The 26997-nt window shown below is 40.6% G+C and overlaps 1 protein-coding gene across 1 annotated transcript in view; it reads left to right on the top strand.

The window, feature by feature from the left end:
* Window positions 1-432: 432 nt before the first annotated feature.
* adgrd2 (adhesion G protein-coupled receptor D2) overlaps window positions 433-26997 on the top strand; it is a 35332-nt gene continuing 8767 nt past the window's right edge. The window contains exons 1-19 of the mRNA XM_031876802.1: window positions 433-867; window positions 1134-1191; window positions 1345-1584; window positions 1677-2306; window positions 5509-5631; window positions 8075-8169; window positions 9308-9598; window positions 11200-11311; window positions 12067-12195; window positions 12534-12642; window positions 13624-13729; window positions 13811-13866; window positions 14062-14188; window positions 14324-14427; window positions 14641-14743; window positions 14998-15151; window positions 16528-16661; window positions 17688-17803; window positions 22499-22619. Coding sequence (XP_031732662.1) covers window positions 823-867; window positions 1134-1191; window positions 1345-1584; window positions 1677-2306; window positions 5509-5631; window positions 8075-8169; window positions 9308-9598; window positions 11200-11311; window positions 12067-12195; window positions 12534-12642; window positions 13624-13729; window positions 13811-13866; window positions 14062-14188; window positions 14324-14427; window positions 14641-14743; window positions 14998-15151; window positions 16528-16661; window positions 17688-17803; window positions 22499-22619 — 2853 coding nt within the window. The 5' untranslated portion in view covers window positions 433-822. The remainder of the gene's footprint in view (window positions 868-1133; window positions 1192-1344; window positions 1585-1676; window positions 2307-5508; window positions 5632-8074; window positions 8170-9307; window positions 9599-11199; window positions 11312-12066; window positions 12196-12533; window positions 12643-13623; window positions 13730-13810; window positions 13867-14061; window positions 14189-14323; window positions 14428-14640; window positions 14744-14997; window positions 15152-16527; window positions 16662-17687; window positions 17804-22498; window positions 22620-26997) is intronic.

Genomic DNA, 26997 nt, shown 5'->3' with positions numbered 1-26997 from the left:
ATATGTTTAACTCTGTGAACTATACATTTACTTGGTCATCAATTTGATAATCTGCAAATGAAAAACATGTGGCAGGAGTATTGTGAATGCAGATGTCAAAAGGCATACAAAAGCTGAAAGCCAACCAAACAGACAAACTTTACGGTTTAATTAATGTACACATGAATAAGACTAATCTTTTATTGACTATGAAGTACATCAATGAAACAGATGTTCAAAATAACTTTAGAGATTTCTGTAGTAGGCATAAAGAAGGGCTATGTGGTAAAAATGTCAGCCGCCCTGCTGCTCTTGATGAACTCTCTGTGCCAAATGCTTGACACTGCTTGCGTAAGTAGGGTTCTTTTAAAAAATTACTGCATTTGCATGACAAAGGCAGATGGCTTCAGGGTACTCAGGAGGGGGAGGGAGGGGTTGTGGTCTGAAGGGAGTCAGGACGCAGACAGGGTCTCTTGGACAGACGCGTTGGGATTGTTTGGCTCTCTCCCAGTCAGGAGACCAGAAGCTCTGCTGGATATGCTGCATATTGAAGCCGAGGCACTAGTTGAGGAGTCTGGACCAGATTTGGGTTTGATCATACCACGCATGGATTTCCTTCCCAGTTTACTCAAAGAGACTTTCTGCTGCTATAAAGGAAAATGGGGACAGAGCAACAATGACTCAGGACGTTAACTCCAGAATTTTGGAAAACTGCCTGCTGATGAGTGACACGCTAATAGGGTCTTGTACTCATTTTGTGACTTTTTCTAAATTGAAGCAGAAATATTGTTTTCTCGGTAAAATCAGTGGTCTATTTCATTTGGAAACTACACTGGTCTAGAGATGACTGGAGCCCTGCATACTGGACTCATACTCTTCTCATTTGTGGTAATGTTAATAATATTCAATGATATAACAAGAGCCATGCAAATAGTTTATTTTGTTATTTTTATTAAGATTGTATCGTATTGAAAATGCTAATCAGTAAATCAACTTTGGAGTCTTCTAAATTGATAACGATGACTGTTTTCAGAAACACATAAACTATCTATTTTCAAATGGCAGATAAACTCGAACTTGTGCATACTGCTTACAGGCAAATGTTACAAAGCAACGGTTAAAATAAAACGTAAACTTGACTTTTTCTCCTGTAGGTGGTATGTGAGAGTGAGCCAACACATGCTGGGCCAGACAGAGCGGGGGAGTCACATGGTGAGACTGTTAATCACTTTTAGTGGCCAGCAATTCAATTCATAGTACTGACTTCTCTAGCCGTCAAAAAAATCATTGAATATGTTATTGATTGCTGCGTTACTATTTTTCATTCATGCTTGTTGTGATTGTTTTCTTTGTCTGACTCACCAGGGAAATCAAGACTGGTCCATCTGACTTCTCACTGGGCCTTCCAGCTGGCCAATGACTCACTGGCCTTCTCCAGCGCTGACAGATTCTGCAGAAGCCAGTTCAGCTCCCTTGCCACCCTTGAACATTCAGAGGACCAGGAGGGAGTCTTGGAGCTGCTTCGGCAGAATGGACATCATTCGCCTATCTGGGTCAGGGATCCCAGCAAAGCAGCCTCTGGGGCTGTGGCCCTCTCCAAACAGTGTGAGTGCAATCAGTGGACCTTCAAACATCTAAAGCAAGTTAAGAGATACAAAACACTTTCATCACTGACCACTTCTTCTGCTTTTGTTTAGATGTACAGTTCTCAGCTCTAAGTTTCCCAAAGGAATCCCGTGAGGGTTTTGCTCGTGTCAACATGTCCTTTCCCACTCTGTCGTCGGTCAGTGTGTGTGTTCGAGTTCAGTGGAACCCAGAGTGGAATGAAGTGTCAACCATCTTCTCCTACGCTGCACCTGTCTTTACCAATGAGTTTCAGCTAAGAGGCCAAGTAGATATGCAGGAACGCATCCTCCTTGCGCTCATCATCCACGGGAAGCACCTGCCATATAAGGCGTCCTTCCCCAACGACGGAGCTTGGCATCACGTATGTGTCACATGGCTCCAGAGCAGTGGCCACTGGGCTATCTATGTGGATGGGGACAGAAAGGACATGGGCTCAGCCACAGACTCTTCCAGGAATATCTATGGGGATGGTATATTTATACTGGGTCAGGACCAAGATTCATTTGGAGGGAATTTCACAGAGCCTTTTTTTGGAAATATCACTGACCTTAATGTTTGGAATATGTCTCTGGAATCAAGGCATATCCATGCTCTCAATGCATGTTCACCCATAACCCCGGAAGTGCTCTTCAGTTGGAATCTTGCCTACCTAAGCAGCCACCCAATGGTGAAAGAGGTTCAAGTCCTTCTTTTTTGCCCAGGTAAGATCACATTGTTTTCGGAACTCTGTGTTGAAAGTTGAGCCAAGTTGAAATGTTTTCAGTGTATCTGGCAAGCCACGCGTTGGCTGGTTTACTACAGCGGTATGAACCCCATATAAATAGATTTTGCTGTGATTTAATTGCAATAAATGTATAAAGGATGCTGAAATACCTACATACTGATGCCAATGCATGTCTCTATATGAATATGAGGTACTATCACAGAGCTCTAAGCGCCCACAAGTAACTACAAGTTACAAGTTTCCTCCATTTTTGATTACACAGAAAGTTCGCTTCGCGTTTAGTATGAACACACCATAAGAAGTCAGCTGTTCTTTTTTCAATTAATATCAGTTGCTAACCAAGCTAGCACTCATTAGTGCACGCTGCTAGCTTAGCGTTTGTTACGCTAAAGGTACCTCCTCCAGAGCGCCACCTTCTCATCCAAATATGACCACATCTGATTCCAAAGAAAGTAAGATGGCAATGGCCAAAATGCTAAACTCGAGGCTTCAAAACGGAAGTCCACAATCCAATGGGTGACGTCACGGTCCACTTCTCATATACAGTATATGATTGAAACCCAGGATGTGTCATTCAAAAGACTTCTATTGTCACATACAGTAGGGGTCTGATAACAAAACCTTTGTTGGACAAAGTTTGACAAATTGCTATATTATTTGTAAAGAAATGATGGTGAGTTTGAAGTAAGTGAAAGTTATGTGTACTCTAGACTTACTCTAGTCAACACAGTCTGGACATTTGGAGGTTTTTAGTCAGGTTTCCTTCTTATAGGATAATTACAATTTGGGTCCTATTTTTTGTAGTTTTTGCAACAATTATTTTGAGGATTATATTGTTGTACACACAACATTATTTACTGAAATCTGAATTGGAAGTGGCAAAAAAACGGAACCAGGTTTTAGAAGGAAAAAAGATGGACTAGTGAAAATTGTTTCCAAAAGACAACAAAGGCGAAAGGTACAATTTTTACCAAAACCATCGTAGGCCTATTACCCAACAGTTTACAGATTGACTACCTGATTAAACCTTGACCCTATGTATTTACTATAATTGAACATGCACACAATTTTCCTGTGCAATGGAGGAAGGATTAGTTGAAGATATTTCAGGTTTGCTCACTTTCAGTTTTACCTCTAAAATAATCTGGATAAACTGTTGGTTTCTTTCCAACCTGTCTCAACGTCTGACTGCTTATGTTTCTGGCCTCGTGATATCGTGTAACTACGTAAAGTTGGGTTAATGCAACAAAGCAAACGTTAGCTTTGGGCAACAAAACCATAAAACCATAATGTGGTGTTGAACACTGGTCTCATGGTTGAAAGTCCTGTGTTTGTTGGATACCAAAAGATTTCATTTCCTGACTATTTCCCTATTTCCTGCCATAATACTGGGCTGTGTGCAGTACTGTGTGCTCTTGCAGAAGGGAGAGCAGCTGCAAAAGTAAAGCGCGATGAAAGTTGAGTCCACCACAGCAAATAAAATATCTTATTATCAATAAAGTTGACTAAATCTTATGGAAACTACAATAAGCTACGATCTCCTAATTACAAGAAAATATCTAATAATTATGATAAAATATCTCGTAGTTACGGGATCTTGAACTCATAATTATGACTTTTAATATAAATTAATTAAGTCATTAATCCGTGGTTCGCATGTGTGCTGAACCGTGAGGGGGGATCTGTACGGATCACAGATCGACAACGATCCGTTACATCCGACATTAAAAATAACAGGTGGACAGGAGAGGCAACAGCCCGTAAAGCGGTTTTCCAACAAGTGATTGAGTTGAAAAAGATCAACAAACAATCTCAAAATGTCCAAGAAAAGAAAAACTGATGCAGAGGGAAGAAGATTTAATGAAAGATGGGAAAGCGAATACATGTTTGTGCTTCAAGGAGAAAAAACGGTCTGCGTTCTGTTATGAGGCAGCGTCGGTGATGAAGGATACAAATTACTTCGGCATTTTGACACCAAACATGCAGCCAAGTATACTAAATTTAGCCTCCAAGAAAAACATAAAATTGTCCAAGAATTAAAAGTCAGACTGCAATAACAGCAGAATATATTTACAAAAGCTACAGCCCAGTGCATGCTAAAGGTCTGTGAGCAGGTGAGCTCCGACCAGATACAGACTTTTACAAATGTCAGTTTGTGAAGAAACACCATCGCAGACCGAGTTCAGGAACTAGCAGCAATCTGACAACACAGCTAGCTAAGAGACGAGCAGGTACTCGTCTTCTTCATTAGCTGTTGATGAAAGCACAGACAACACGGATACAGCGCATCTATCAGTGTTTATAAGAGGCTGAAGGCAGACCTGACTGTCAGTCAGGAGCTGGTGGATGTAGCTGCCATGCACGGGAGACAACGGGAGGGGTGACAAAAATAGCTTCAAACTAAGTTAATGTAATAACTTGTGTTTGATGATATCTGTCTTTGTTATTTTTTGAAGTTTGGTCTTTGATAGAGTAATGTGGGTTTCTTAACCCTGAATTAAAATGATTTATGTTATAATAACAGAAATGTGCTTACATATATTTTTACATTCATATAGGTAACTGCATGTACAATATTTTTACACTTGAATAAACAATAATCAAATGCAGAGACAGTTATTTAACAATATGTTAGGAGTAGTTAGATTTATACAGTCTTACAGTTACAACCGGCCCTTTGAGGGAAACCATGATGCTGATGTGGCCCAGGGTGAAAATAAGTTTGACACCCCTGCTTAATTAAGTGATTTTGGTGACACTACAGGAAACACAGGATGGCTGACTGACAAAATGAAGGGCAGTGACAGTGAGTCAGAGAAATGGAGGGGATTCCCACAGCTCCAGCAGTGCGGGGGAAGCTTGTGGAAGGACAAAACTCTATGCAGTGGTGAACAATAACTCCCCCACTGTCTGAGTTTCCTTACTTCTTAAAGGACCCATGCAGTCAGGGTTTTTGTTACAAAAACTATTTAGTTGTTGGTTTTCCTCGATGTTCCTAAATACCAGTTTTCTTTTGAATCAAATCTGATATTTGCCTCATCCATTGTTTATATTTCTTTACCAGTGAAGGCATTTAAACAGACTCAAGTTGACTTTTGTGTGTGTGTGTGTGTGTGTGTGTGGGTGTGTGTGTGTGTGTGTGTGTGTGTGTGTGTGTGTGTGTGTGTGTGTGAGAGCAGCAGTGCACCAGCAGATGGAGCTGCAGGGCTGCAGGACGCTGCTGGGATGGTCAGATCAGCTCCCACTGTTCGGCTTGACAGACTGCTCTGATCCACTGTTGTTCATCTGCAGGAGCAGAAGAGGTGAGTCCACAAGAACAGACCAGGGCTTGTGATAGAATGATAGAATATTAATGGTAATGGTGAATGGATACATTAAATCTAATTTATGGTGCAGCCTGCACAAAACAAGTAGTAAATATAAGATCTCAAACATTGACTTTAATGTTGAATATACAAATGCAGTGAGAATATTGAGTTGATTTGTATCAAGGTCAATTCATGAATTTTTACCCAGGGCCATAGCCAGGAAAACTATGTTTTTCATAAATGTTCTTCTAAAACGATACTACAATTGAACATCAGTCGAAGATAAGACACAAATACATTCAGAAAGTTAGTGCTATACAGAGATATCCGTGACATTTACAGTGTACGGAAAGTATTCAGACCCCTTTAAATTTGTCACTCTTTGTTTCATTGCAGCCATTTGCTAAAATCAAAAAAGTTCATTTTATTTCTCATTAATGTACACTCAGCACCCCATCTTGACAGAAAAAAACAGAAATGTAGAAATTTTTGCAAATTTATTAAAAAAGAAAAACTGAAATATCACATGGTCATAAGTATTCAGACCCTTTGCTCAGTATTGAGTAGAAGCACCCTTTTGAGCTAGTACAGCCATGAGTCTTCTTGGGAATGATGCAACAAGTTTTTCACACCTGGATTTGGGGATCCTCTGCCATTCTTCCTTGCAGATCCTCTCCAGTTCCCTCAGGTTGGATGGTGAACGTTGGTGGACAGCCATTTTCAGGTCTCTCCAGAGATGCTCAATTGGGTTTAGGTCAGGGCTCTGGCTGGGCCAGTCAAGAATGGTCACAGAGCTGTTCCGAAGCCACTCCTTTGTTATTTTAGCTGTGTGCTTAGGGTCATTGTCTTGTTGGAAGGTGAACCTTCGGCCCAGTCTGAGGTCCAGAGCACTCTGGAAGAGGTTTTCTTCCAGGATATCTCTGTACTTGGCCGCATTCATCTTTCCTTCAATTGCAACCAGTCGTCCTGTCCCTGCAGCTGAAAAACACCCCCATAGCATGATGCTGCCACCACCATGTTTCACTGTTGGGATTGTATTGGGCAGGTGATGAGCAGTGCCTGGTTTTCTCCACACATACCGCTTAGAATTAACGCCAAAAAGTTCAATCTTGGTCTCATCAGACCAGAGAATCTTATTTCTCATAGTCTGGGAGTCCTTCATGTGTTTTTTGGCAAACTCTATGCGGGCTTTCATATGTCTTGCACTGAGGAGAGGCTTCCGTCGGGCCACTCTGCCATAAAGCCCCGACTGGTGGAGGGCTGCAGTGATAGTTGACTTTGTGGAACTTTCTCCCATCTCCCTACTGCATCTCTGGAGCTCAGCCACAGTGATCTTTGGGTTCTTCTTTACCTCTCTCACCAAGGCTCTTCTTCCACGATTGCTCAGTTTGGCTGGACGGCCAGGTCTAGGAAGAGTTCTGGTCGTCCCAAACTTCTTCCATTTAAGGATTATGGAGGCCACTGTGCTCTTAGGAACCTTGAGTGCTGCGGAAATTCTTTTGTAACCTTGGCCAGATCTGTGCCTTGCCACAATTCTGTCTCTGAGCTCCTTGGGCAGTTCCTTCGACCTCATGATTCTCATTTGCTCTGACATGCACTGTGAGCTGTAAGGTCTTATATAGACAGGTGTGTGCCTTTCCTAATCAAGTCCAATCAGTTTACTTAAACACAGCTGGACTCCAATGAAGGAGTAGAACCATCTCAAGGAGGATCAGAAGAAATGGACAGCATGTGAGTTAAATATGAGTGTCACAGCAAAGGGTCTGAATACTTATGACCATGTGATATTTCAGTTTTTCTTTTTTAATAAATTTGCAAAAATTTCTACATTTCTGTTTTTTTCTGTCAAGATGGGGTGCTGAGTGTACATTAATGAGAAATAAAATGAACTTTTTTGATTTTAGCAAATGGCTGCAATGAAACAAAGAGTGAAAAATTTAAAGGGGTCTGAATACTTTCCGTACCCACCCAGTTTTTTATCATAACCTTTTATCAATCTTAATATAATAGGCCAAGCATATCAAACTTTTTCCTGTCGTGACATAAATTAAACTGGCCATCTGAAATGTTGAAAAAGGAGTTCATGAGATGTGTACATACATGATGTGAAGTATTCAATATGTCATTTCAGTTTGGAGGTCCAGTGTTGGCCTGTTAGCGACAGCAGCCTCTCAAGTGAAGAATAAGAGTATTGGAAAGGAAAAGAGTACAATGCTTGCCTGCTGTAACTTATTATAATATCTGAGCCTTACGTGAGGGAAATCCCGCTGTTGACAAGGAGGTCAGAGATCAGGCTGTGCTGGGAGTTGAGTATTTTATTCTGGATGCGTTAGCAGGCTCAGGGTTGAACTCCTCCAGCTGAAGGATGAGTTCTTTAAACAGCTGAGCATCCTGCCATTACATCATCCACACTGGAGTTGTGTTGTTTTTGGCCCAGAGCGTTACCTGAAGATGAAGCAGATGACTGATTCTCAGAACTCCCAGCCCACGACCTTTATGAAACATCTGATGAAGCTTTCCAACAAAACCCAGGTAGACTACCCACACATCTTTATTTAGGATAAAGATAAATCTTTAAAGACTTTACTACTGTAAACATTCTGTCTTCCAAGGTGTTTTTGTTTCAAATGACTTCTTAGCCTGTTTATCGCACCTAATATCGAGTAGTGTCTTCAATCAAGCCAGAGAGTGTGTTGTATGGTGTATTTAGAATTGAAAATGACATGTTTTATAGAGAACAGTCTAGATCTGCTCTATATGAAAAGTGTCTCGAGATAACTTCAGTTATGATTTGATAAATGAATTCAACATTTAATTTATTTTTCTTTCTTTTTTGTTGGTCTACACCATTCTCCAATGATAACAAATTCAATTGTACGTCTGACATGTGGGTGTTTGGTACAGGTTTTTGTTGTGCAGGCAGTGCAGTTTCACAGAGGCCTCACCTCCAATAAGGTGTTGCACGGGGAACTGGCCCTTGCAAATGATTCAGATTGCCCCCTGAGATATACGCCTGTGTTCAAAGAAGAAGTCACATGGCTGATGTGTCGTGATGCCATACGTCCTCAAAAAGGAAAACCCATCTCCGTCATGGTTTTCCTTTCTTTCATTTTTTAGTAAAATAATCAGAAGCAATCTGTAACTAAATTATTTGCTTATTCTACATGAACTATAAAAAACTATTAGTAAACTATAAAGCTGAGCACATAGTGTGCCTAATGGTGTGTGTGTGTGTGTGTGTGTGTGTGTGTGTGTCCTTCGTACCTAACTAGCGTGCACTGGGGATGTCATAATAGAGTGCACTTCTACCTACCTTACGCCACTGGTGCGGATATCAATATTTTTGAGTAGAAGCTTAATATTCTTAGCTAATTCTCATGCCAAATAATTCTTAACTAAACTTAATTTACAGGACTATTACCTAAATTTATCATCACCCAAGAAGAAAAAAAACCTTTAATAAAATGATATCATGATATTCTAAAATAATCCCCAACAATACTGACAAATTATACAACAAATATGTGATCAAATAAGCTAAATACTATCCAGCATTCTATCCGTAATGTTCTGAATAAAACTAAAATAAAAACAGGTTTTGCAATTGATAAAAGATGATCAAATGAAAGAGGCCTTGTAGCTCTGTTGAACCCAGTGTCTCCACACCCAGGCAGTGCTGGGGCAGCAGCCGTCAGGGCTGAGCAGCCTGGCCGAGGCCTCTGCCCTGCTGGACATCTCTGTCCAGGCCCTGGAGGACACACAGCAGGAGGGACTACAGCCAATAGACATGGTGTCTATCGTCCAGCTGCTGTCTCTGGCTGCTGACGTCCCTGCTCAGCCACTCAACGAAGTCACCAACCACAGCCGGGACACGGTCCAGGAGCTCAGCCAGCACTTCATCAGTGTGGCTGCCAGCGTCATCAGTGAAGACAACGCCCTCAAGTGGCAGGCCATCAAAGAGGTAGCACATACTCAGTAGCACTGCATATTCCCACTGTTTATTTAGCCCTGGTGCATGTGTGGCTCTTCACTGAACTTGTACATTTGTGCATTGTATTTACATCTGACATGAAATAGCATAGATTTAGATTTTTTTCCGAAGAATAAGACAATATAATTTTTAGGATAGGCTCTACGTCACCTCGCTAGCGGGGAAAGAGCCGGAGCTGGTGCAGGAGGTGGAGCGATACCAGCTAGATATAGTTGGACTCACCTCCACATACAGCACTGGCTCTGGAACCAAGCTCCTGGAGAGGGGTTGGGCTTTTCCTTTTCTGGAGTTGCCCAGGGTGAGAGGTGTGCGGGAGTGGGGATACTCACAAGCCCCCGGTTGAGCGCCGCTGTGTTGGAGTTCTCCCCGGAGAACGCGAGGGTCGCCTCCATGCGCCTACGGGTTGCGGGGAGCAAGGCTCTGACTGTTGTCTGTGCTTATGCACATTGATATATAGAGAAAAATTGCAGCCTTGTGCATTTTTTACATCGTCATCAAAACTAGTTTTAGTATGAGAAAATACTTAGAGTGCACTGTTATATTGACATCATGGCGAAGCATTTTAACCATGTTGTTTGTAACCAATGACATAAGGACTTGTCATTCTGATATATGATGATAACAATGATGTGTTTTTTGACATACAGTAAATATTTACCTTTGAGAGATAAACTAAAAATTATATATATACAGTATATATATGTAAGTGAATGCGGTACTCCAGAGACACAGACAGATAAATAGACAGACAGACAGACAGACAGACAGACAGACAGACAGACAGATAGATAGATAGATAGATGCCATTTCTGCTCTAAAGCTCTAGAGGGCAGTGTGCTTCTATATTTCATATGAGCTCATCGTCTTCAGTGAAATGATGAAGTTACCACAAGAATAGTAGAAGAGTTGTCAAATGTTACAGCAGCCTCCATACGTCTCTATTGAGACATAGCTTAATCTTCCAATTTTTACATTCTGAATTTCTGATCAAAAGTAGAATTCAGAGAGGAAACCATGCTTTCATCCAGTTCACAGTTGGTACATTGTGTTCTCTTACCTAGTCTTTTTTTGTCACTTCAGCCTCTGCACTATTGATGTGTGCAACATGATGAGGTTGCCTTATGACAAGTGTTGTGTTTCTCTCAGCGCTTCGCTCCCTTCCCCCCAGGCCTCTCAGCGCTCCAAGGCCACCTCAGCCCAGACTCAATGGATGAGCAGCACTCTGAAAAACTGTGGCTGTACTCATCACCAACCTCGCTCACACTGCTCAAAGCTCTGTCTCTAAGGCTCAGCTCTTAGATGGGCATATTGAATTCAGAAAGATGGGTTCCAAAAAGGCAACATCCACAGTTGCACCCACCATTATAGGTCAATCGATTGAACTGTGTGTGCCAAACAGCCAAACTGTGCATAAACTCTGGCAAAGAGTCATCGACGCGGAAAGCATTTTCTCATGGTGCGGCATTTGAATGGTCATTTTGAAATGTAGGCCTACTTCCTTAGCTTTGACAGCTGTACTCCGGAGTGGAAGTGTTGCTGCTGCTGAGACGTCTGTGCTCCGTGTGTTTTAGGTGGTGAACGGCCCCATGGATGTGGTCAAGAGTATTGACCGGATGGTGACCAGCCTGAGCACTCGCTTGATGGCAGAGACTGATCACCTGATCATTCACAGACCTAACATCAGTGAGTCACACACACACTGACATATTGAAACGTTAAACAAATACAGCAAAGTCATTTGGTTACAAAGGATGACTCATTTGAGCCAGGTCTGGGTCCATCATTTAGGTCCTTTGGTAAACTGGCTGCACTGAACATACCAGATGAATAACTGAACTGTAAGAAGATATGGTTCATAGTAAATAGAAGAATAATCTTAGTTATATATATATATATATATATATATATATATATATATATATATATATATATATATATATATATATATAGTGCGATCAGTGTTTATAACACTGTACTTACCAGAGTAAATGCTAAGATCTCTGAATAAAATAATGTTCAATGGAAGCTATATTTACTAACGTCGTCATGCTCAAGCAATCGTTTTGTTGAAAACCGAGCTGTGAAATGTGACAGAGCAAAGCTCATGGTTTCCATACAAACAATTCTAGTCATTACAAATGCAACAATGCTTCTATAAATGAATAGTGTCCAGTTTGTCTTACCTTGGCATTGTACAATGTGACGTTGTGAGAAAAATCTCAGCTCTGATTAATGAATCAATCTTCATTGAAACCATATACCGCTGATTTGATAGTGCGGTTATTAACAATGAGAAGCCCAGAAACTTGTGTTGTTACTTAACATAAGAAAATGAATGTAAAAATACATGTTTTCTTTTATGTTTTCAGTGTGAACTTTCTTCAGACACTTTATGCGGAAAAATATCACATTGCTGTTTCTTGTCCTGTCTTTTTCAGAAGTGGAGATGCAGAGGCTGCAGGAAAGATCCAGAGGATTCAGCTTCTGTGGGCCTGAGACAGAGAAGCACACCAAACTAGACTGCATCTCAGTCCCACACCAGAAGATACAGGATCTCCATAACAACGGTAGGTAAAATGCAACAACGACCAATCCTCTTCTTCTGCCTGCACTTTAAGTAGTCACTTATTCAGACTTATTATCACAACCAAGAGTCATTGCAAAGAGAAAAGAGGCATTATATTAACGACAAACTTGTGAATGTGTAGCATGCATTCACCCACTTAAACCCCCAAGGTCTTGCAGTGCAGTGCAGATGGAGGGGCATTGTTGGGTTTTGAAACAACCATTTCGTCTTGAACAATGAGTGATCCTAAATGAACTACAGTTCTCTTAATACGGTTTTATTTGGCCGTCTGTTGTAAGCTGAAGAAAGCCTCATCTTGCTGTTGTGTTGAATGTGTAGGCTTCCTTAAGCTCACATTGGTCAACACGTGGTACGGCTCTCTGTGGCCTCTTTTCAATCCAGAGGAGAACATCACCATGGTTCCTACCGTCACAGATGGCAGTCAGAGGTAAGGTACAAACACTTTTTGTTTTTTATTTTGACATTTTCTACCATACCATCATAGAATAACAGGATTTTATACTATACTATATTGAGGCAAAAGACTTGTGGGCAACTGAATTAATTGGATATTTAACCCAAGCTTTGGTTTCCATCAGTCCTGCGAGGTCAAGCGGGTGAGGAGTAAACAAAACATATTTCCATGCTGTAAAGTGTTTATTTCCACCAAAATAATCATTGTGCCTACACCTTTTTTCCTGCATTTCAGTTGTTGTCTAGAATCAGGCACTACATGTTCCAACACTACACAGACTTTTAACACCTCATTCAAATAAAGGCCTGTTCAGTGGCTTAGCTCTTACTTCAGCTTGTAGAATAAAGGTATCCACCTACATAACACAGGCACACCGGGTAATGCCTAATTTATACTTCTGCGGAAAAGCTCCCGTAGAGCCGCAGAGAAGGTTTGTGAAAATGTGATGCCAGGCAGACATTTGATTGGAAATCAGAGCTTGGAGGTGGTAATTATGGATAAGTACCTCACATCCGTTACAGCAACAACAACCTTATTAATTGTAGGCACAGGAGCTCCTCCTCCTCATCCAACTCATAATTGTTTTTCTATTGAATCATGTCTATCAAATAAATCTAAGACCACCCGAGAAAGGATTTTATCGATGTATGCCTGGCATGAGCAGAATGCATTTGAATTCAGATTCCCTAAGCCTGTTCTTTACTAAAAAAAAGGTAACTTATTGATAGCATTCTTGCAAACATGTTAGCATGGCGGTGGGAAAATAAGTGATGAAATGAACTGATGAATATTTAAACAAATCAAAGGATCTTCAGCTAAGGCCACGTTTAACCCAGAGTGATAAGAAAGCTAGTTTTTAAAGAGTTATTTTCCAATTTACTTGCAAATAGAATTAAGTTTTTTCCCTTCTTGTCTTGGAGTAAAACATACGTGTGAATTTGTGTACATAAACAGGTATTTGGGCACCGTTCTGGGCTCTTCTGTCATATCCACCACAGTGATGGGAGACAACCAGCTGGTTAGCACAGCAGTTCGCTTCCAACTCCAGCACAGAGTACAGGTTAGCAAAATCTCTCAAATATTCTCCATTTTATTTCTTAATTATATATCCTATTCCATATATATATTATTTGCATTACAGAATCCCACTGGTACTGTGTATGATCCAGTGTGCGCCTTCTGGGATTTTGATCTCACGTAAGTGCCAATGAATGTTTTGAAAAAGGACGATTTGGAGGTCCCGTATTCCTCTGTAACTCCACAGTTATCTTACCTCTTCCACCAAAAGAATGCGATTGGTTTTGCAAAACCTTTAGATAGGTGCATATTGGCGTGCTTGGCATACCTGTGTGTATGTAGATATGCAAGTATGTGCCGTTTGTGTCTTACTAGTCCGGAGGCTGGTGGGTGGTGGAATACCAAAGGCTGTGACGTAGTGTCCAAACATTATGGATACACTGTGTGCTCCTGCAACCACACCACCAATTTTGCATTGCTGCTGCAGGTTTATGAAGCCCAGGTAACATTGCTTTCTCCAGTTATCACTGTGTATTTTGTGTAGGCTTTTATCTACAGTATGCTATTTCCAGCTCATGCACTGTGCGTGTGTGTGTGTGTGTGTGTGTGTGTGTGTGTGTGTGTGTGTGTGTGTCAGAGGAGCCCAGAGAACGAAAAAGCTCTGCAGGTGCTGACGTTCATTGGCTGTGGAGTGTCTCTGTGTGGCCTCCTCTTCACCTTCATCCTCTTCATCACTGTGGGGTGAGTCACAAACATCACAGAGTGCACTCTGTAAATCACAGAAAAACATTTCATAAAACCCTCCCAGATCCACATCAATAAATGGAAGAAAAATACAAAACCAAAGAATTCTTTTTTTTTATCCTGAAAACTACTATGAGAACAAAAATGGTATGCTGTGTGTGTGTGTGTGTGTGTGTGTGTGTGTGTGTGTGTGTGTGTGTACCTGTGCAGTATCCCTAAATCAGACCGCACCACTGTCCATAAAAACCTGATTGTTGCTCTGGGCATTGCTGAGCTGCTGTTGATGTGCAGTGACTGGGCGTCTGCCAATGAGGTGAGACTCCACCTATGACGTATTTATAGAAGTGTGTTACAGTAGGTGGAATATTCATGAAATAATAAAAAAGGGATTGTTTGTAATACATTTAACTTGTGTGGAAATAAAGTCAGCACTGCAGCATAGTGGCTCTAAAGCAGCGTTAGTCATCATCATTAGACTCACTGTTTGAGAAGTACATTTGGGCACATTATTGTTTTGTTACGTTATGCTATTGATACAAAGTAAACACTTCCTGTATTATCCTGTAGGCAGCATGCTTCGTGGTGACTGCACTACTCCACCTCTTCTTCATGGCCTCCTTCTCCTGGATGCTGGTGGAGGGCCTGCTGCTCTGGAGTAAAGTCGTGTCGGTCAACATCAGCGAGGACCGCAGGATGAAGCTCTACTACATCATTGGCTGGGGTAATCTCTCATCTGCCCTCAGTGATTTGCCAAGTTGGAATTTGATTCATGAGCTAGTTACCTGTAGATTATGATGGAGACTGCATGAGTTCAAATTATCACAAAGTATTAGCTAACTGATTGTGATTTACATGCTATAGTAAACCACAGTTAGTGAAAAAGACCACATTTTCCACCTGAAAGCATGCGTTCACAAAGTCAGGATCCTCTGTGATCCTCTAACACCAGACACTTACTGACATTACCTCTCTTACTGTTGTGTAGTTTCAATGAAAATATAAACAAGTTTTTCGTCGATTCAGAATTGACGTCACACAGACGGATGATAGAGAGAGTTCATGTGAGGAGACAGCCAGCTCCACAGGCTACAGTGGCTCAATAGTAGAGGACTTGTGCTTCTATTTGTCTTCTGGGAAATTAATGAATAATACAAATGATATTACCATGGTATAAATTGTCTACTATTTACCCGAAATCTTAAATGTGATCTAAACAAATGTTGTATTAATTCATATCTGAACACAGGCTGTGCACTGATTATTTACTTGAGTAACAATGTTATTTAATGACGTATTCATTCATATTTTGCCTGATCATTTTGTCAGTTCCAGGACTTAATTGCATCCTGGTCATTTTATTAATACATAATCCATGCTTTATATAGAAACGGTGCTGATTTACATGACTACAACCATTCTTCAGGTTCATTTAATATGAGTAGTGGAATATTAAAGCACTGTAAACCAAATGTAAGTTATAATGTTGGTTATAATATTGCCAGTTAAGACAACACAGCTTGATGTGAATCCCTACGTAGGACTTTTTCTAATGTTTATTTTGTTATGATTCATGCTGGTGATACGTTAGTCAAAGCCAGTAAATGAAATGTTGGGGGTGAAATCAGATTAAGGAAAAATGTTAACAGCAATTCAGGTATTGAAAATATATTTAAGAGGATTCAGGAACTGTGCTAGAACGACTTTCATCCCAATCACTCGATCAAAGAAACAACATTTTTAGAAAGTGCTGAGACTACAAAAGTAAAAAACTTAAAACAAATATGAATTGCAGTTCAATCCACTAACTGTCAGATATATTACTGTGCTGTAACCTTAACCCCTTTTTTTTTTTTTAAATGTCCTGCAGCTGCTACTGTTCATGTTCCCAAATACATCTGTGAGTGTGTGTTATGTCGCTGAGAGCAGTGTGTGAATAAGCAACACAGACAGTGCTCCATGTTCCCCTCAGACTAAATAGACCAAGAGAAGGAAACAGACTAAATAGTCTGTTCTATAAATATGTATTTTAAACATGCTGATTTGTATGTTGTCACAACACTACCACCGTTCATGTTCTTCTATCAAACTGTTTTCCAGGACTACCTGTTCTAATAGTTGGTGTAACACTGACAGTATCAATGGATGAGTACAAGGCAGATGATCACTGCTGGCTCAATGTGAAGACTGACACCATCTGGGCCTTTGTGGGACCTGTTATATTTGTCTTGGCGGTATGTAATCTCACTGTGTGTGTGTGTGTGTGTGTGTGTGTGTGTGTGTGTGTGTGTGTGTTGTGAGTTTTGTGAATATTAAAGTATTGGAAATTATATTTATTTAAAGTTTAAAGTAGGAAAAGGAAAAAGAAGAGACAAGGATAATAATAATGTATTAAATCATATCATTGAAATGAATCAAATCAATGTCTACATTGACAACTTGTACTCTGTGTTACAGCCCAGTGTGTATTTGACAGTTTCATCTTGAAGTGTGTACCTTGAGGCCAAAAGAATTCACGAGAACAATATTATTGCCATATCTATGAACAAAGTCCGTTAAATGAATCTTTAACTTTGTTTATTGTGCAGTCTGTCTCTTTTATAGCAAATTAATTTCACTCAAAAGACTCAAAAAGTGTAGGGAGGTTGAGAGAGTCTGTTAACATGACTGTATATATAAAATGATTAAAGAGGCACTGGATTATTACACAATATCATAATATATATGTACTGTATATATGTCAACATTTCATTTTTTGAATCTCACGGTTATTGTCAATACCGGTAAATCACGACACAGAATTGTTATGATGAGCAAGTCTTCTTTGAGTTTGCATCTAACGTGAACATGAGGACGCAGCTGTATCCCGGCCCTAACCCACCAGTAAAAGGCAGAGAAAACCTTTCAAAATGTTCAAAACAGTTGTTTAATGATGAAGGAAATGGATTTAATATCTTGCTGGGAGACAGCGCTTACTACAGTACAAACAACACAGAAGATTCAAGCTTCCAAATGAAGATTGCGCTTCTGCATTTCCCTTCTAATATTTTTTTATATTACATTTTTCCATCTGAGATAGGCCAGGAGCAGTGAAAGATGAAATAATGACCCTCAGCTGAGTACTGTTTAGTGTGTCTGCAGCCTGATGAGCAGGGTAAACGTGCCCCTCTTTACATGTGAGTCTGAGGCCAAGTGGATCTGCAGTAGCACGTCTCGTGTTTGCCGGAGGCCATGTTGATGCTGTTGTCCTCTTCCTACAGGTCAATATAGTCGTGCTGTGTCGGGTTGTCATGGTGACTGTTTCCAGTGCTCGTCGTCGTGCTAAGATGCTCAGTCCAAGCTCAGCATCAAAGATGCAGACCTTTGACCTCACCTGGTGAGATACAATGGCTTCTCTACCTCTCTCTGTCACTCTCTCTCTCTCCTCCTGCTTTTTGTGCGCTTTCTTTCTTGAGTCTTTTTTTCTCTCGTGCACCCTCTCTCTCTCTCTCTCTCTCTCTCTCTCTCTCTCTCTCTCTCTCTCACATACACACATACTTGCTGTTTCCTCACAGTCAATAGAGACAGTGTGAGAGATTGGGAATTTAGGTTCGGGAGTCTGCTGTGGGAGTTGTAAGAGCTTATCAGCGTAACACCTGGTCCCAACACAACTGGAGGTGTGTGTGTGTGTGTGTGTGTGTGTGTGTGTGTGTGTGAGAGAGTGTGTTACATCTTAGGTTCTATCTAGCTTCCTCCTAGCAGGGTTTAGTTCTTTTAGACACTGATCAATGTGACCAGTGTCTAAAACATGACATATGTGAAACAGTGAATTCAGAATGGTAACTTTAAAGGACCTTCTTATAGGACCTTGAAAACACAATTCAGTTTTTTCACACTTTATTTTTCACAGACAGAACACATACATACAGAAGGAAAACAAAAACACAGAATAAAAAAGGATCTGGATCGCTCTGTCCCCTCAAAAGCATAAATCCTGAGAAATATTCAGGTGTTCTTATCTTGTGTTATCGTTGACATGTAAACATCGTCCATTTCTCCCACTTCTCACGACATCGCTCCTCTTGAGCTCTTATTCTCTGAGTTAACAGTTCCATATCATACATTTCATTCACAATTTTCAGCCATCCATCTTGTGATGGTGGTTCTACCTTCTGCTATCTCTTCATAATAGTCTTCTTACAAGCTGCTAGTCAAATTGTCAGCAGATACCTGTCTTCTCTTAACACAATATCTGCTGTCATATTACCAAAGTAGAGAAACATACATGACTTAGGTATCATTGGTGGGCCGTCGGGGCCAGCAAGGCCTTCACAAAGTTATAGCTATTTTATAATTTGATAATTTAAGTGAATCCCTTTGCAGTTTAAGTGAATGGGGACGATATTGTTGATTGTCATAGTCTTCAACCAATCAGATCTTTAGTTTGACATGTTGGGCGTATTCTTTGACGTGCCAGAGCCTGCTAGCTGGCCTACAAGTACGTGATTGGTCAGCCTGACATGTTGGGCGGTGACAATCCCAATATCTGCTATTTTCTGTTGAGCGGACAATTTCAGCCTCAAACGCATTAAAATGTATTCAAGAAATACAACTGGGGAGGCTTGACTGTCTTCACTGGCGTCCATGAATGGAGAAGGACTTCTTACTGGAACTAAAACACACGGATGTACTGAACAACCGTGAGATTAAACTCTTTATTAACAAAGAAAGGAGGATGGACTTTATCTTTAAATAGTGAACAGCAGCTCTGCTAAATTAACTGCTTTTACATCTGCACTAGCTTTACTATTGTGTTAATTTTTCTATTGTGTAATTTTTATGATATGGTTAATATTGTTCCATCTGATGTAAATAACATTTGAATGCCCTTGAGTGTGTGGCGGAATGCGTGTTTTAGCACCGCAGTTTTGCTGGATTGATTTTGACTATATGCAATTTCCATTAATGACGCAGCATCCCGTCATGTATCTGCACTCTGCAGTTAGTGTATTTGTAGGTGTTGAGCTTCATGTAACATTTTATTTCACTTGTCAAATGTTGCAGTGTTATGTGAATATGAGGTGTTTAAACGAAACAAATAACCGTAGCTGTGGCGTCATAATGAGGTTATTAGGAGGAGGTTCAACTCAGGTATGAAACACACGGCCCACCACTGCTGCTGCACATACTTTGACAGTGGCATCAGACCGCCCTCTATCCATCAAACATTGCACACAATTCAGTTATATTCAAATTATTTGTGTAGCTCAGTATCACAAATCACAGATTTGTCTCAGAGGGCTTTACAATCCGTACAACATACAACATCCTCTCATAACAGAGAATAGACCCAACTGCATAGAACAGGGCAGCTATTCTCCTGTCCTTGCACCAGCATTGGAACCCTGACCAATTTGCCCTGTAACAGGCTCTTGCTGCATGGTCTGCACCACCGGTACAGAAAGTCCATCAAACAACTAGGAACTTCGCCCTACCTGTTGATTAAGGTCCTGATGATGCTGTTGTCAGTCCTCACCAACACGTATCTTCCCCGTATCAGGGACCTAAAGTGGACCAAGGACACTGGCTGTTGCTGGAGGAGGTTGAAGTGTTGGTCCTCCAGGTCTGCAGGCACTGCATGTGCTCGAGCCCCAGCAATACCACCTGATGGGCAGCTGCCACAAACCCTAGAACCAGCTCTCTGTCCAGCCAACTGACTTTGGAATGTAGGTCGCGAGGCCTTCGTCGGAACCACGCACAACTGAGAAAATCCAGCAGACCTACGGAGCTCACACTGCCCTCTGCTAGTTGTCTGGTATTGGGGGCAAAACATAATTAAGCCACTGAGCTGTTAAAGCCATGGTGGAAACAGCTCACCGACCTAGATAGAAGCAGTATGTATCATATGCCGATGCGATATTGTCTTCATCCTCTGCAGACGGAGCTGGTGTCTCTGCAGGGATGACTGGAAGCAGCGGCAGAACATTAGCGGCTGAAGCTTGAGTGATGTGTTTTTAATCATTTGTTGGACAACAATGGAGCTCTGTGGCACAGAGGAATAAAATAGATCACTCTGATAAACACACATTACTTGTTAGTGGATAGATTCGCTGCTTTTGTTTGTTCTTTTCAAGGGATTTCTTAACAATAAGAAATATTTCAGCAGACTTAGGCTTTAAATGAGCCAGCTTGTAGTAGACAGAAATGTTTGATGTGTTATTATACATTTTTATTTCCTATTACAGTCACTGCTTCAACTTTGAATACATAGTGGATTGTTGTTAGTCAAAGGCTGAGCAGCAAAAGAATGTCCCTTTTTATTGTGTCAGGTCTGTCTATATAGCTATTGTTACATGATTATGGATATACATTATACAAACATTGCTACTGTTACAGTATAGTTATGTATCCAAGCAACATATTTAGCACCTGAACCACTGATGCTAATTATGGTGCTAATTACTTTTTTCCATATACTGTACATATACAGGTGATGCATTTCTTACAAAACATATGGGCTCCATATGGATTGACATTAGAGCGTCATTAAGGGGTGGCTGGGGCTGCTCAGGAGGTAGAGCAGGTCGTCCACTAATTGGATGACTGGAGGTTCAATCCGTAGCTCCTCTAGTCCGCAAGATACTGAAGAAGACTGTGCCATTGGTGTGTGAGAGTGTGGGAATGATTGGATTACAATCTGATGAGCAGGTGGCACTTTGTAAGGCAGCCTCTGCCATCAGTGTGTGAACGTATGAATGTTGACATGTAGTGTTCAATGCTTTTAGTTGTTAGAATAAAGAGTCTATGTAAATGAAAGTCCATTTAACATTAAGCATATTACCCATGACACTCCACATACCTTGTTGTTAGCCGATGTCTTTGGAGTTACCTTCTACCAATGAACAGTTGACAGTCAGATCTGTGCAGTATCCAGATCAATGGGGATGTTTGAACACAAATAAAATAAAATTCACCTCCATTGTATTTGGGTAAAGGCAGAAATTTCTGAGAAAGATGTATCCAAACCTGGACAAATATCTAGTATTAGTGGCATTTTTCTTTCAGTATTTTGAGTATACTAATTAGGTTAAAAACAGGTCAGTACACTGGAATTAGAAGGAATTGCTAATATGTCTTATAGCTAAGGAGAGACTTGAATGTCTTTTCATATTTAGGTAAAAAGTCCTTCAACCCAATATGCAGCAGAAAGACCCAACCTGCCAGTGCTATCCACTGCACCATCGTGCTGCCAACACATGAGATGAGTCCAAACAAACAACACAGAGGATTCAAGCTTCAACATGAAGATCGAGCCTCTGCAGTTCATTTCTATATTTTCTATATATTTTTTTCTATTCTATTTTCTATATTCTATTCTATTCCATCCAGATTCTTCCTTCGCACATTTGTCTATGAAAATGATGAAAATGCCACAACGCCACCCCCCGACCTTCCTGCCCCCACTGTCTCTCTTCATTCCCTCACAAACAAACTGAAAGTACATGTCTGTGCCAGCTCTAGAGTGTTACTTGAAATCAGGAGATTAGAGGGAGAATGACTTTCAAAAATAAAATGGGAGAGAGGGAAGTGAGTGCTGGCTTTGTCCTTGCAGATATAGCGCAGTCTGAAAACTCGATCTCTCTACCCAGGTGCAGCAGTGTGACAACAATAGTGGTTTGAACAAAGGCAACCTTTTCTGCCTTGCCCCATGGAACGGTTATTGGCCGCATAAGCACCAGGATCACTAAAAGGATGATTGCAAAGAAACAGGAGTATGTGGTAGGCGGGAAAATCTATAGCTGTGCAGAGATGTTTGATCCAGGATTCAAGTAGGAAATATTCAAGGAGAAATTGTCGTCAAAATATCTTGAAAACTCCACTTTGCTGGCTCCTTCTCTTGGCCTATACCCATGTTTTGTATAATGGTTGACAAAGAGAAGAGACTGATGAATCAAAAGGTGCCAAACACAAGTTTTGTTCCTGTGGTCTGTTAGACCCAATTCTCATGCATCTGTATTTGAGAGTAATTCATGCACATACTGTATATGCACTTATGATTCATGTGTGGGCATTCTGTGTATTTTTTTTCCAGGGCTGTGACACGTCCAGTTCTCATCCTGCTGCCAGTGCTGGGTTTGACCTGGCTGTGTGGAGTGCTCGTGCATCTGTCGGTAGTAGTCGCCTATATTTTCATCGCTCTCAATGCACTCCAGGTAAAAAAAACTCTCACCGCTTTCATATGGTGGTTTTCGGCAGCAGCAGGCACTACCTGCTCAGCAGCAAACAGCAAACACAGTTACAGACTAGCTGGTGAACATAGTGGAGCATTTAGCAGCTAAAGAGACAGATATTGAGTAGGTAGAGAACAAAACCAGAGCTCAAAGTGAGAGAATACTGGTCTTATATTCATCAGGTGGCAAGAAACACTACTCACCACTTCAACATATTAACTTAAAAGGTGCTGATATGTCAACCTTGCTACGACTTTGGTACCCTCCAAATTATAAAGAAAAAAGCACACCATCAAAGCACACCCTGAAGCAGCTCCAAGACACATCTGATAATAATAATTCAGACGGGGAGTCTCCTTTTTTGTACAAACAAAAACATATCCCTCCTTGTCATATTTTCCAATTGAGCAGAGGCCCCGTCCTTTAAGATAGCATCTTAATGAATACTTTGTGAAACAGTTGCAGTTAACATTGTGAAACGGTTACAGTACATGTGGTATGTGGTTAATGTTGTAAAACGATGGTGGTTAACGTTGTAACATGTGTTTAACATTGTGAAACTGTGGTGGTTAGCGTTGTAACGCGTGGTTAACGTTGTAACATGTGGTCAGAGATGGGCAAAGATACATCAAAATGTATTTTGATACAAAATACAAAATACCCCTGAAATAAATGTATCAAAATAAAATACAAAATACTGGTGCCAGAAAATGTAACAAAATACAATACATGAATTTTGTATTTAAAATATAGGAAATACTTTTTTCTGGATTTTCCGTTTTCTCACAATTTGGTATAGCAGAGCATTCAGGTTTGGGCTATATAATGTACACAAAGCTCTGGTGAAGCCCACAAAAAGGAAGAACAGTCACAGAATGTCAGTGTAACTAAGCACATATGTGCTTGTTGATGGTCCTTCTTGAACATCATCTTGCTGAGACATGTTGTCCACCTGGCCAACTGTAAAATGTATGAAATAATAAAACTAAGAATACTTTCATAATATGCCTTTTAAATAAAATAAATTGGATATTTAATGTTTTTTTGAACAAATGGACATCTACTGTCATAGCCTGGCTAACTGTGAACTATATTATCTGCCAGTAATTGATATGGCATTATAACATTCACATTGAGAAGATACAGCATAACTCAGTGGCGGGCCGTCAGGGCCTGCAAGGCCTTCTCTGCTGGCCTAAACAGAATCACAAAGTTCATAAATACACTACATGTATTAAAATTTATAAAAATATTTTCCCCATTATCTTATTTTCTCATTGGACAGCTACTGTCTTCCTCAGTTGCTCTGCTTCCAGTGCAGCTTCTTTTCAGTAGAGCTTTTATCCAATCAGGTTTCACCTCTGTGTCTCTAGGTAAGAACAGAGGCCTGAGGCCTGCAGACTCACAAGTGAATCCATGTGCAGTTTAAGTGAATGGGGACGATATTGTTGATTGGTCATAGTGTTTAACCAATCAGATCTTTAGTTTGACATGTTGGCCGTATTCTTTGACGTGTCAGCTCCTGCTAGGCTAGCTGGCCTATAGCTACGTCAGCATTACGTGCAGCTCAGTTTCCATGTGCAGCTCTGCCGCGAGGTGCAGTGTGCTGTGATTGGTCAGTGGGCGAGCACGTGACTATCATGAAACGAAACTTAACAGCAGAGGCTTAGTCGGGTAGTGAATCACATCATGTGATGCAGCTCAGCCAATCAAATATGGGCATTCTGACAAGTTTCCTGACCGGAGTGAGATGTACCACACACCATGACACAGGGGACTGAGACGAGGAAAGACATTGCAGAGCAGTACGTTCTATGTTCGAGTTGTGAAAGTAAAATCCTAAAACTATTTCTGTGGGTTGCGGCTTGTCATTAAGGAATGACGGTGGATCCCACAGCCAGACCATCTGAGAACCACTGTCCTACATGAGTGCAGAAAACATTATAATTTCCTCAATTTAAACTTCTGCATTTTCCAAGTGCTCTAGTATTATTCAAACATATTGTAAGCCTCGTACCGAACGGGTTAATACGAAGACGTATATAGTTACATCCTTAAAAACGAATAGCTGTGGTGTGTTAGGGTTAGAACAAAGGATGAAGGAGCCTGCAGGCCGCAGGAACTCTTCTGCTGCGAGCTTCTTACTGCGCACGCGCAGCAGAAAGAATGGGCTGAATCCGGTTCAAAATTAAAAACAATATTTAATGTACTACATGAAATTCACTTACAAACTGAATTAACTATCAATAGTAATGTTCTCGAGAGCAGAGACCACATACACGCATCTCCTCACAGTCCGGTGCGGCCAGTTAGCTGAAAATGAGAGCTGCAGTGATCTGAGGTAAACTCCCTAAAACATTGTCTTTTGTATCCCCTGAGAGTCGGAAAGTGTCCGATACTGTCATAAAACGTGTGAATGACCCTCCGTGGCAATTAATGATTGGCTTCATTCGAATTCTGTCCCCTCCCATTATCGATCCCTTAGCAAAACAGCTTGGCTCCTCGCAAAACATCTTGGCTCCACCTCTCCGTCCTGGTCAGCTTGGCATTTGATCGTCCCACTGGCCCCATCCTCCATCGATGAGGTCGCCTCCATTTGCTGCTGCATGTCTGTGAAACCTCACTCAGAATCCCTATCTGACCCTCAAGTCTTACAGTGTTTTAATACCTACAGTGACTATACTTCTATAATCTAATACATTCAATGAGTTAATATACTGTAACATATAATATCCTATATAAGTGAGAATATTTGTAAACATAATACATTCCATATGGAAACATATTGTGACTAACATATTTATTATTGTGACACTTCTACTCACCACTAGGGGTGTTATTAAATCCTACTAATAATGCTTTTAATACTGAAATTCTCCACAGGTGCCATCATGTGGTTATAAGGTGGTATTTCAGCTGCAGGACAGCAGTGAAGGCCCAGGCATACAATGCACGGCCCGCCACTGGCATAACTTGTAATACAGTGCCAGATTAGATGGTCAGACGTCTCTTGATAAGGTTATCATGAACATACAAGCTCCCAATCTCCCTCTTCCTATAGCTAACTACTCGACTGATAAGTTAACTTGCTAAACACTGGCTATGCACTAGCCTAGACAGCATGCTAGCATCATTAGCATGTTAGCATCAAGCTTGATATTATAACCATCACCATGTATATACAATAGGCTATGTAGCCAGACCCAGACATAAATTATACATCAAGCTAGTTGACATCTGTCACACTCAGATAAAATATTTAACTTGACAGACAATCTGTTGAACTGGAAGATCTGAAGACTGAACTCATGAACTGTTTTTTTGATTCGTGGAGAAAGTATTTTGAGTATTTTAAATACAAAATTACTCCACTCTAAAGTATTTTGTTACAAATTACGTTCGATTTTTTTCGGCCCTATCAAATACAAATTACAAAATACTCAAAAGTAATTGAAATACGTATTTCAAATACAAGTAATAGAAATACTGCCCATCTCTGCATGTGGTCAACATTGTGAAACTGGTGGTTAGCGTTGTAACGCGTGGTTGACGTTGTAACATGTGGTCAACATTGTGAAACTGGTGGTTAGCGTTGTAACGCGTGGTTAATGTTGTAACACGTGGTTAACATTGTGAAACGGTGGTGGTTAGCATTGTAACGCATGGATAACGTTGTAACACGTGGTTAACATTGTGAAACGGTGGTGGTTAGCGTTTTAACGCGTGGATAACATTGTAAAAGGTTGGCGGTTAACGTTGTAACATGTGGTTAACATTGTGAAACTGTGGTGGTTAGCTTTGTAACGCATGGTTGACGTTGTAACATGTGGTCAACATTGTGAAACTGGTGGCTAGCTTTGTAATGCGTGGTTAATGTTGTAACACGTGGTTAATGTTGTAACACGTGGTTAACATTGTGAAACGGTTGCGGTTAACATTGTAACACGTGGTTAACGTGAAAAAAATACTTGGTTCGGCCTAAAATAAGTGCACTTGTAATGTAAACCACTGACATAATGACACGTTAGTCAACACAGAGAGAGCATGCCCTCCGACACAATGTTGAGTAGAGAGCAGGGGCTTGAAATTGCTGTTTAGTGACACCAATGCACACAAGCAGAAAGTGCATTATATTTATAAAGGTGCTATTTGATATATAAATCCTCAAAAAGGCAAACCCATATCCATCAAAGTTTGATTTTTTGAGGGATAAAGTCAGTTGCTATCTATAACAAAATGATATGCTTATTCCCACTGAAAGCTTTCTCTTTGACCTTTCTACGTTCCCAGTAAAATAGCGTAAGAAACACATATTATTTTAAAAATCAAACACATTGTTGATTATATAAATATATATATA

This window comes from Anarrhichthys ocellatus, unplaced genomic scaffold (genome assembly GCF_004355925.1).
Source record: "Anarrhichthys ocellatus isolate YVR2014 unplaced genomic scaffold, GSC_Weel_1.0 scaffold116, whole genome shotgun sequence".
In the NCBI taxonomy this organism is placed as follows: Eukaryota; Metazoa; Chordata; class Actinopteri; order Perciformes; family Anarhichadidae; genus Anarrhichthys; species Anarrhichthys ocellatus.
The sequence above is the reverse complement of the archived record's forward strand: the minus strand, read 5'-3'. Positions and strand labels throughout refer to the sequence as shown.